We start from the raw sequence: 11,223 nt of genomic DNA, 5'->3' as shown, positions 1-11,223 counted from the left end.
GGGGAAGGGGAGGGAGGGCAGGATCCCAGAGGATCCCCCTCCCGGAGCCCGGGGGGGTGGGGGGTGGGAAAAAAAAAGCAAGGCTGCCCTCTGCCGGCCGGTGCTCCGCCGCTGGACCCGAATGATGGGGCAACGGGAGCGCCTTCGAGCATGGGCAGAGGGCGAAGCGCCGGCTCCGGGACAGCCAAGCGCAATGGAATTAATTAATTTTTTTTTCCCCTGGAAAGGAGCGGGGCGCCGGGATCGGGGAGGGGGACACGAGTTTTGCTTCGGGCGCCCATCGTCTGGGCAAGAGGGCACCTTTGCCCACGCCGGCCTTGCGAGGAAGGCCACCGTTGGCTGCTTTGGTCGCCCCTAGGAGAGGAGACTGCGAAGCCACGGGGATGGTCCTCTTTTTTGCCCCCCTCCCCGCCCCCTACCTCGGTCAGATTTCCCCCACCCCCCCTGAATCCCCTGCTCTGCTCTCGGGACACCCCCCCTCCTAAACACACTCTTCTCCCCAGCCGAGTGGCCTCTCCAGCCTGGGGCTGGGGGGGGGGGGGCTGCTTTGGGGCAGAGCTGCCCGTGGCTGGCATCCAGAGTCGGTGCGCGCCCCCTCCGACGGAATCGACCCCAGCCTTCCCGGTGAGAATCCGCTTCGCTTTGCCGTCCGGGAAGAACGTTCTGCCTCTCCAGGATTAACACGTGGAGCTCCTTTACCAAAGGCGGGTGTGTGTTTGTTTTGTGTGTGTGTGTGTGTCCCTTCTTCCCCCCCCCCATTGATTAGGAGTGTGAGATGGTCTCACGAGGTCGAGTTAAGGTGCTTCCAAGTAAAAGGCATCACGCAGGAATGCAATCGTTCAAAGCTTTATTTAAGGATAAAGTCAATAGAAAGAGTTCCCTGGCATGGAGGCCTCCATGCCTGGGTTGAGCTCATGGATAAGCAAACAAGCAAAAGAAAGAAAAAAGAAAAGAGAGAGAGAGCAGCCCCTGAGCAGAGGTTTTTATGGGGGGTCCCCTTCCTTACCATAAAACTCTCTCGCCAATGGGGGCTGCAGGGGCCGGGGACCCCTGACCCACCAGTGGGAGCAAAGAAGCCTCTTGGCTCCCATCTGGTGACCTTTTTTGGGGAACTGCCATGGCTGGCACAAAACATCTAACAAGGAGGGCAAGGCTTGGACGTGTCCCTCCCACCGGTGGCTGCTTCCCTGGCCGGGGATCCTTTCCCGCACCCTGAAAAATCCAGCAGGGGGAAGAATCGGTCCTCCCTCCCCCCCCCCCCACCCCGTCCTCGACCGCCTTGGATGCCGAGCACGGCCGGGAAGTAACGGGGCGGCCCGTTCGCAGAAGTTGCCGTTTTGCAGCGCTGCGCTCTTTGGCCAGCAGAGGGCGGCCTTGGCCAAGAAACGGGCCGGCCTGCGGAGGGGCGGGGCTTTCCTGCGCTCTCCAGCCGCGGGGCGGGGCTGCGGAGGTTGCGCTTCGCCTGCCCGTCGGACAGTGGGGTGTGTGTGTGTGTGGGGGGACAGATGGCGAGGGAGGCGCTAATCCGGGGTGGGTGGGTGGGTGGGTGGGGTGTTCAAAACGTGGCCTTCGGATGACTTGTGGACTTCAACTCCCAGGATTCCAATGCCAGCATGCCTGGCTGAGGAATTCTGGGAGTTGAAGTCCACAAGTCTCATCCAAGGGCCAAGTTTGAATTTGAAGACACACACACACACACACACACACACACACACACACACACACACACACACACACACACACAAACACACACACACACACCCTTGGCCTGGACTTTGGGCTATCCCCAAGAGGGGAAGCGCGGCAGCAAGTGCCAGCTTGGCTTGTCTGCTTCTGCCCGTGGGAGCCCTTCCCAGGACCGCGGAGCGTCTGCGGAAAGAGTTGGGAAGGTGCCAGGCATTGCCGTGGCCGTGGCCGCAGGGCACAGTCTCCTAACCCGCCGCCCACACAGCTGGCGGACGGTGACCCTGGAGGCAAAACCGGGCTCCGGGCATGCGCAGGGTCCCCCCCCCCCGCTACCCCCAGCACTGCAAGCAAAAAGGCCAGAAGTTGCCAATCCGGAAAGGAGAAAATGCCAGCCTGCGGCTGCAACAGCTGTAAAAACAAGAGCGAGCTAAACATTAGCCCGGTGAGAAAACAACAGCTGTGGCCTTTCGACACACATACGCACGCACACAGAACGAGCCAGAGAAGTGCTCCCTCCGCAGCGCAATTCCTGGGACAGATTGGAGGTGGGGATCCTGAGGGTCCGCGTTGCTTCCCACCCCACCCCACCCCAGGGGACGGTGGCAGCATCCAGGCAAGCGGAAGGAAAAACGTTTTCCTGTCTGCCAGGCGTGGAGAAAGATCACGGAGGGCTTTGGAGAACTGCGAGGTTGTCTGAATGGACCCGCATAAGGTTTTTGGTTTGAAGCTTCCGGCAGATTCCTCTTTGCTGGCTCCCCACCCACCCACCCACCCCCGGGAGAGCCAGGCTCCCGGTCTTACCCTTTGCAGCCCTGCCACCCACCTCACCAGCTTCCCTTCTCTGGGGTTTGAACATCTGGGTCCTGAAATAGGGGCAGACGTGGGGGAAAAAAGGGGACACGTGGGCTGCCTCTGGATCTGAACTCAGCCATGCCAGTGCCCAGAAAGGCAGCCACACCGGGTTGTGTGTGTGTGTGTGTGTGTGTGAGGGGCTGTTGTTCTGGAGGGTCCAGATGCTCTGCTGGCATTTGGGAACCAGACGGCGTCTCCCATCATCCTTTTCATGTCCAACAATTTTTTTATTTTTTTATTTTAATTCCATTTATATCCCGCCCTTCTCCGAAGACTCAGGGCGGCTTACAAGCTTAGCAGTAGCCTTCATTCTATGTATATGCCTGCTTATTAGGGCTTTCACACACACACACCCAAGCGGCATTATTACAAAGTCAGCTTAATTGCCCCCAACAATCTGGGTCCTCATTTGACCTACCTCGGAAGGATGCCTTCTTAGCAGCCCAATTTGACCCCCCAGCAGGTTACTGACTGCTCGGAAAAGACCCCCAAATGATATTTTTTTCCCCAGCAAGAGAAAGAGGCTTGGGCTGGGTGGGTAGCAGTTTAGCTGCATGCAAGGGGGCAGGAGGATCCCCTTGCCAGGCTGCCAAGGGTCTGTTCCCAGACGATACCCCCCTCCCGCCCCACAAGAAGGGCAGGGGGGTGATGGTGCAAGCTCCTTCCCCAAGATTGATACATAAATATAATAAATCAATCAAATCAATAGGTCAGGGCTTGCCAGTTTCCCACCTCCAGAGCGGGGGGGGGGGGGTCACAGGATGGGAGGCGGCCTTGCAGAACTTCCTTCCAGGAGGGTAACAATGCCAAACTCTTTCAGGAAAAGGGAAGGAAATTTCAGAAGAGGCCTGAGGGCAGAGCCGCTCAGTCTGGGGAAAAAAACAGGAGATGGCTCGGGCGGATTTCTGGCCGGCTTTTGTGGCAAGCTGGCCTGCTGCTTTATCGGAGGAGGGGGGGACCCAGTTAGCTCAGGAGCTGCTGGAGGGGGGTGGGGGGGAGGAGGCACCCATGGAGCCGCCCCCCCAGCTAGGCCCAGCCTCTCTGTCCTGCAGGGCTGGAGAGATTTGGTGAGATTTGGTGGATCCAACCTGTCGCTAAACCATCTGTGCATCGAGGGCAGTTGCCACTGGAATCCCTTTTTTTCATTTAGCGACCAAATGCAACTTAGGGTAGTTTTCCACATTTATGACCAGTGCAGCATCCCCGGAGGGGATCAAAACTCCCAAGGCTTGGCCACTGGTTCATATTTACCATGGAGACAGTATCCTGGGATTACCGCCCACCCCCACTTTACTGCTTCCTGAGAAGCCCGACTCAACAATAGTAAAGTGAGGCCAAAGTCACCCAACATCTCGTTTAGCAACATAAACGCTGTGCTGGCAGGTGGTCATAAATCAAGGACTTCCTGTAGCGTAACTTATGGAAGCTGGGCACTTGCGGCTCACCCTTTTCGATTAACGTAAGGTCACAAAACAGGATTGAAAAAATAAAGAGAGCATCTCCGTTTTAATGAATGGGATAGAGCCGCGTGTTACAGCCACAATTTGGTATGCGCGCACACACGGATACCCAGGGTTGCCGTGTCCGGACAAATCCGGACGGCGAGCTCCCGCCATCCTCTCCCCCACGAGCGGCTGGAGCGGCGCCGGCGAACGGGTGGCCTAGCCGGGAGGACTTCCGAAGCTCAGGGGTGTCCAGGCCGCGAGCCCCGCGCCCCTCCCTCCCCGCGGCCAGGTGAGTGGGCGTGGCCACTTCAAGCGCACCTGGGCAGGAGGAATCGCAGTAATCACAGTAACTCCTCCTCCCCCCCCCCGCCAGCGGAGTCCCGCCCCTCCGCCGCGGATTGGCCGGAGCAAAGCAGGTGTGCCCGCTTGACCGGCTGCGATTGGTCGGCGCCCTAGTCTGGTCGCTCGGTCGGCGGCGTCCTGGCGAGGAGCTCGGGAAAAGCCGCCCCGCAGGCTGACCCGGGGCGGCGAGGCGGACGCGGAGGCCTTCTGCGGCGGCCATGGTGAGCTGGGGAAAGGGAAGGGCAGGGCGAGGTCGGGGCCTGATGCTCGGGACCCTTTCCGTTCCCCCGGGGCGGCTCTCCCGCCCTAGTTGCCCTCCCGGCCTCTCCACGCGGCTAGTCCTCAAGGAGGCCAGTCCGTCTGCTGCGCTCCATCCGGGGAGTCTCAGCCGCGGAGCAGGACCCCTAACCCGGGGCTCTCCCCCTCCTTCCTCCTCCTCGGTCCCAGACGCTCCTTGGCCCAACATGGGGCTTCCTCCCGAGGGAGCGCCAGCGGCCAGGGCGGAGCCGCACATGCCCGGCGTCCCTCCGGCCAGCGGACTCTCGGGCCTAAGGCGCTGGCCGAGCGCGACGGCCTCGCGATCTCCTCTCTCTTTCTCCCTCAGCGCGGATGGGCCGAGGCGGCTTCCCGCGCCCGAGCCGGCGCGCGTCTAAGTCTGCCAGGGGCCGCGCTCGCCGCTCGCTTCGGGCCCGCCGCCTCCCCTCGGGGGGATCGTGACGGAGCCGCCCCCCGCCCAGCGAGGCTTGGCCGGGCTCCTCCTCCTCCTCCTCCTGGGCGAAGCTGGCTTTCTGGCACAAGGGCGATCCGCCGGCACGAAGCCGGCCGACGTCTCGCGGCGGGTTGCCGGTGCCTCTGACGACGCGCGGCTCCGGGTCCCGAGCAAGGCGGGAGAGCTCCTCGGAAGCGCCGCTTCTTCTTCTTCTCTTCGCGCGGAGAGTCCCGCGCCAGGGCTGCTTCCTCTCTCGGCTCTTCAACTTCAGCTCTGGCCGGGCTCCCTCAGCCGTCCCCCTTTTTATAGGCAGGTTTTCCCCCCAAAAAACCCCCCGCTGGACCCTGATTGGAGGCCCCGCCGGGCCCCCTCATTGGCCCTTCCTCGGCCGCCCGGCGGCCAATGGCCGGGGCGTAGTTGGGGCGAAAGGGAAGAGGGTCCCCGCCGATGTCTCCCTCCGTCCCGTTCTGCTTCCAGGCCTGCCTGAGGCTGCGGGGGGGGGGGCGGCGAGGGGAAGCCCCTGCCCCCCCCCCCAGGCTGACTTTGTGGGTGCAGAGAGGGGGGGCAGGCAGAGGACAGAGTTTGAGGGGGGCTCTCCAGACCTTAGGGACGCGGTGTGGCTCATTGGGTTAGGACGCTGAGCTTGTCGAGCGGAAGGTCAGCAGTTTGGCGGGTCGAATCCCGAGTGCTGCGTAGCAGAGCGAGCGCCCGTTACGCGTCCCAGCTTCTGCCAACCTAGCAGTTCGAAAGCACGTAAAAAGGCAAGTAGAAAAACAGGGACCGCTCCGGTGGGAAGGTAACAGCGTTCCGTGCGCCTTTGGCGTCTAGTCATGCCGGCCACATGACCACGGAGACGTCCTCGGACAAGCGCTGGCTCTTCGGCTTTGAAACGGAGATGAGCACCGGCCCCTAGAGTCGGAAACGACTCGCACGCGTGTGCGGGGGAACCTTTACCTTTACCTCCAGACCTGCCTTTTCTCTCCCCCCACCCCCAACCTCCAAGGCCTTGCCAGGGCTCACCCTCCAGCCAGGCTGCTTTGGCTTGGCTCAGAGGCCCGGGAACGAGAGCCGCCGTCCTGGGGGCGCCTGGCCTGAGAAAAGGGGAGAGCGGAGACCACCCTTCCTCGTTGGAAACCCCCACCCCAGCCCTCTTCTCCGAGAGAGGCAGGCCGCCTCTGCGACCTTTGCCCCCTCCCTGCCCCCTCCAGAGGGGAGAGGGTCTCTCCGTCCCAGCCTGGCCTTCCTTCCTCCTCGGGCGTGCGGGGGAGGGGGGGGTGCCCTTTGGATGAGCGATGTGGAAAAAGCTGGAAAGTTCTCCTCTGGGCTGCTGACGCACAAGCCGGGCTTGACGTCTCCTCTCCTCCCCTGGTGTCGGGAAAGGTTGGGGGTGGGATGGGGGGGGGAACCGGGAAGAGAGTAAACAGCCGCCGGCCAGCAGCTGCTTCCCAGTCTCCGCTAGGAGGAGGAGAAAGGAGGGAGGCCCAGGCTGGGACGGTCAGAACTTAAGCTCTGGAGAACTGGCCCAGTCGCCTAGTGGGCAGAGCGACTTAGAGAGAGAGAGAGAGAGAGGTGGGTAAAGTGCTTTTGTGCCTCCCTTTTTGGGCCTTGAGGAACCGCGCCGGATCTGGCCCTTTTTTCCCCCCGGCCAGGAAGAGCTCTTGGTGATTTAGGACTCTCTGTTCATCACACACCGCCCGCCTTCTCCCACCGCGGCCTGCCTGCCTGCCCGCAGTTCTACGGCTTCTGCCTGGATCTCCTCCTCCCCCTTGGCTTCAGGGCTTGTGTGGGGGGCACAACCGGCCCTTTTTTCAACCCCACGGCTGGCTGCCGGCCACTACATTGCTCAGGCCAAGGGAAGGGGGGGCGTCCTGCTAGGTGCTGGAGGGGGGGGCAGTGGCTCCTGCTGCTTTTGCTGGCTCTGCCGGGTTGCCAAGACCCCGTTTCCTCTTGTGTGGGGGGGGGGAGGGAAGAGAGAGGTGCTCCCCCTCCCTCCCTCAACACCGGGAAGGGGTGCCCTGCCGTTCTCTTCCAGGCCCGGCGAGAAAGTTAAACAGGAAGTGATTCAGGAGCAGAAATGCCCAACTTCCTCCTGGCGGTGAACTCCGAGTCCGGCACTCCTCCTTTCAGGTTGCCAAAGCGGGGGTGGGGTGGGGGGGTTCCGACCCATCCTTCCTGTTCATGTGGAGAGAGATAGCAAAAGCCCTTTGACCAGGAGCCTTGCAAGCTGCGCCTATTTTCCCCCCGGAAGAAGGCCTAGGGGGAGCCAGGTTTTAGGGGAGGGGGCTTTGGTCAGGTAGGAAATTTTAATTTAATTTAATTTAATAATATTTCTATACCGCCCTTCTCCCGAAGGACTCAGGGCGGTGAAAGAAGGGTGAAGGGGAAGAGAGGTGAGACTGGGGGGGGGGGCTTCCCTGGGAATCTCCCTATTGGCGTGGAATCTTGCAAGGGATGGCATCTCCTGCGGGCCGGGAAGATGGCTGAAAATATGGGGTCTGGATGGTGCTGGGGGTGGGGTGGCGGGTAGAAAGGGAAAGGGTGGGCATTGGCAGGCCATGCTGGAGGAATGGGAAAAATCAGGTGGATGGGGCTCCTGGTCAGCGGAGTCCGAACCCTTGGCTTGGCTTTTAAGGCTCCCCAAGAATGGAATCTTCCCCCCCCACACACACACACACACATACCCCAGTCCCAAGCTTGGCACAGAAGCCCCCCTGTCGTTTAAACGCTTTCTCCTGGCTGAATGAGGTCGGGCTGAGTGTTTTTTACAAGCGTAAAACCGGGTTTTATCCCAGGGCAGCAGGGTTACCATGTCAAAATGCAGGTGGAAGGGCGGAGGGGTGTGTGTGGGAGAAACACCCCTGGCCAGTTGTGTGCCAAAGAAAGGCTTTGGAGATGAGTCGAGTTCGGATTGGGCAAGTCTGTTGCCAGCGTTGGGTGTTTGCCTGGCTTCTGAACTGGGCTGCGAACAGTTGGAAAGCGTTGCGTTAACTCGCAGGGCTGCGATTTCGGTGCCCCGCCTGGGCACGGAGAGCAATTTGTCTCGTTTCCTATACATTTAATTTAATTTAATTTAATAATATTTCTATACCGCCCTTCTCCCTGAGGACTCAGGGCGGTTCACAGGGCAAAAGTGAAATGCAAAATGCAAACATTAAAAAGAGATTAAACGATTGCCCAAGTTAAAACAATTGATATACAATTATAAAACCCCGAAGATAAAATTAAGAATACAAAAAATAAAAAAAAACCCCACCAATCCCCATCAGGCTAGGCCGGCTTGTACAAACAAAAACGTCTTGAGATCGCGACGAAAGACGGAAGGGACACCGAGGCTGCTTCTGCTAATGGGCTGATTCCGTAGGCTCCTGACCCCCACATTCCTTTGCTCCTGGCCTGGGGTCAGAATCTGCCCTCCCCCTCGGTTCAGAGGCTGGAGAGGGGGTGGCGGTGGCTGTCTTTAATTTGGAAGGAGCAGCGTAGCCATTTGTCTGGAGGGGGGGGCAGGGAGACGGTGGTGGGAAAGACTGGCCCAGATAGATATTCAGCTGGTCTTGAGTGGGTTTTGTTGCCCCCCCCCAGACTCCCCAGACGATGCTGAGAAGCAGGCGACAATTTTGCCTTCTCCTCCCTTGCTGTTGGTGACCCGAAGGCCTTGTTTGCTCCTCCGGCCGGGCCTTCGTGTGTGTGGGACGGTCCTTCAGCTCCGCTGGGCTGGCCTGTGACTTGCTCTCCCTTTCATAGGCTCTCCCCGGTCTGTCGGACGGGGAGGGGGGTGCGGGGGGGGTGTTACATAAATTCCAGCACGTGCGCCTTGGTCTTCAGCCGAAGAAGAGAAGACTTTGGAGGGGTGGGGTGGGGTGAAACATCACAGCTTCGGCAGCCGTGGCGGTGAGCTTCTCTCCTGGGGCGGGATGCAGTAAATTCTGGGTCTCCAGAAAGGGGTCAACCTTAGGAAAGGAGGGTAGGGGTGGGTGGGGGTAGGTGGCACGGATTTTTCCCAGGCTGCTCGTTTGGACTCGATTCCAGGAGGATTTATTTGCGTATCTGTGGACATGTGTGTGTGTGTGTGGTACAAAGGGTTGGGGTCTTCTGCTTGAGCAGGGGGTTGGACTAGATGACCCACAAGGTCTCCTTCCCAGCCTGTTACCCTGTATTCTCTCTCTCTCTCTCTCTCTCTCTCTGTGTGTGTGTGATGGGAAGGCCAGCTGCTCCGTGGGGAGGCGGGGGGGGGGCTTCCTTGAGGCTGCTTGGACTGTGTTGTAAGGTGCACCAGCTGCGCTTCTGGCTTGGACAGCATTCCTGGCTTGTTTACCCTGTAAGAGGAGACGCTGGCCTCTGATGGGGGCAACCGGCATCGGGTTTGTGGCTGCCCGAATAAGGTTAGGGGGCAAAGAAGCATCTCCTCCTCCTCCTCCTCTTCCTCCTCCTCTTCCTCCTCCTCTTCCTCCTCCTCCTCCTCCTCCTCCTCCTCCTCCCGCACGAAGCACCATCCTGCTTGCAAGTGAAGGGAGCGTGGCTTGGCCTGGCCATCCATCGCTGCGGCCAGCTTTGGAAGCCTTGGGCCAGGGATGCAGCCAAGGCTTCTCCGACACCCCCTTACAAGCCCCCCCCTTTGCTCGGCTTCCCTTCTCTGCAACGGGGCGGGTTGGACAAGAGCAGCGACCTCTCCTTCCGCCTTCATTCTGTCAGGCCGAATTTGCCGGCTGGCTGACCCAGCTTAGTTTTCTCCGGCAGCTGAGCAGGTAGGGGGGCGGGAATTGGGGTGGGTGGGTGGGTGGGTGGGAGAGCAGGGCCGGCCTTTGCCTGGAAGAAGAGCTGGGACGCGCTGGAGGCAGCCAGTCCGGCCGGAAGTGGCGAGGCAGGAATCGGGAAGGCCTCTCGGTAAACAAGCTTTGCGAGCTCTTCCTGGGAAGAGCCGGCAAAGCGGTGGGGGGGGCTGTTTTTGGCATCCCGGCAGAGCTAAGCTGGACCCCCGCTGCTGGCGGGAAGCTCCCGGGGTGAGGCGGGAGGAGGAGACGCTGCTTCCCAGCCGCTGGGGGGGGGGCTGAGGAGAGACCCCGGAGGGCTTGCAGCCAGTTTTAACGCTGCTCCTGGGAAGGAAGTTTCAGAACTCCAGCCGGGAGAGGATTCCAGGATTGCTCAACCTGGTTTATGCGTGGCCCTGAGCTGGCTGGGACTTAGTTAGTCAGCACGTCACCCATCTTCTTCTGGCTTCGGGGAAACGGGCCTGGTATGGATCCTTCCAGCTCCCTACGAAATGGGTCAATAGCCTCTCTGGGGTAGCAGAGAGGTACACTGCCCCTGAGCAAGGAGGCTCTGCTCTTTTCAGTCCTGCTTCGGAAACCCACCGGGGCTTCTAGAAGGCTACCGATGTTGCCAGCCGTCTTGCGTGGGGGGGGGGAGCACCCTCAGAACGTGTGTCTGGGGTTAGGGTCCAGGCTGGCGCTTGGGACCGGGCTGAGGGTCCAAGGGGGGGGAAGCGCGTGGGGAGGGGGCGATGCCTCCCCAGCTCCGGCCTCGGAGACTTGCATCAAACAAGCCGCTGAAACAGGAAACCGAGTCGGACAGATAAGCCTGCCAGATGCTGTGCCAGGAGCCGGCAGGCTGGGGGAACAGAGGGGGGGGGCTTGGACCCCCAGGGAAAAGGGGTGGTTGGATCCCTTCAGGCAAATTCTAACTGGAGCTTGTGGGTGGGGGGGGCTGGAAAAGTGGGGGTGGAGCAGTGCTGGTTCAAGGCTGGGCATCCCTGGAGGGTTGGGGGTGGCAGATTCTCCTCTGGTTCTGCTGAAGCCTTGGGCAGCCACGTGCCCGTCGGGTTGGCGCCGCCGAGACAACGGGCATCTCCTGTGTGTGTGGGGAGGGAGGCGGGGAAGGAGGGCAGGCGGGGAGGGGCAGGAGTTGTGGGGCTGGCTTTCCAGGAAACAGCCTCAATCCACAAGGAATGCGGCTTCACAAACCCCGGGCATCCGCCTGGCTGGCCAGCCTTCCTGTTTTGGGGCTATCTTGCAAGGGGTGTGTGTGTGCCTTTCCGTCATCCCTCTCCAGCCAGAGGGGGAGGGAGGTCTGGGCTGTGGGGAGGGGGGGCAAGGAGCGTGGGAGCGTGAGGCGTACTGGGACACACCTGTATGGGAGGGCGGTCTGAGTCAACCCCTCCGGGGAGACAGTGTGTGGGGCCAGGTGGGCCGCCGT

The 11,223-nt window shown here is 60.8% G+C and overlaps 1 protein-coding gene across 6 annotated transcripts in view; it reads left to right on the top strand.

Moving 5' to 3' along the window:
• ECE1 (endothelin converting enzyme 1) overlaps nucleotides 1–11,223 on the top strand; it is a 42,565-nt gene that overhangs the window by 20,911 nt on the left and 10,431 nt on the right. For 2 of the 6 annotated variants that reach the window (XR_014494017.1, XM_083375811.1), the window contains exon 1: nucleotides 4,447–4,546. The exons of 1 other annotated variant lie outside the window; for it this stretch is intronic. Coding sequence is in view for 1 of the 5 variants with exons in the window: in XM_083375811.1 (XP_083231937.1) it covers nucleotides 4,544–4,546 (3 nt within the window). In the remaining 4 variants the exon portion in view is untranslated. Of the gene's footprint in view, nucleotides 1–4,446; nucleotides 4,547–6,532; nucleotides 6,604–8,857; nucleotides 8,923–9,567; nucleotides 9,777–11,223 lie in introns of those variants that run through there. 3 more of the 6 variants (XM_083375815.1, XM_083375813.1, XM_083375814.1) reach the window with 3 other exon arrangements.

The sequence above is a fragment of the Vipera ursinii genome (genome assembly GCF_947247035.1).
Source record: "Vipera ursinii genome assembly, chromosome: 17".
Lineage (NCBI taxonomy): Eukaryota > Metazoa > Chordata > Lepidosauria > Squamata > Viperidae > Vipera > Vipera ursinii.
Note: the sequence above shows the minus strand (reverse complement) of the source record. Positions and strands in the feature narration are given on the sequence as shown.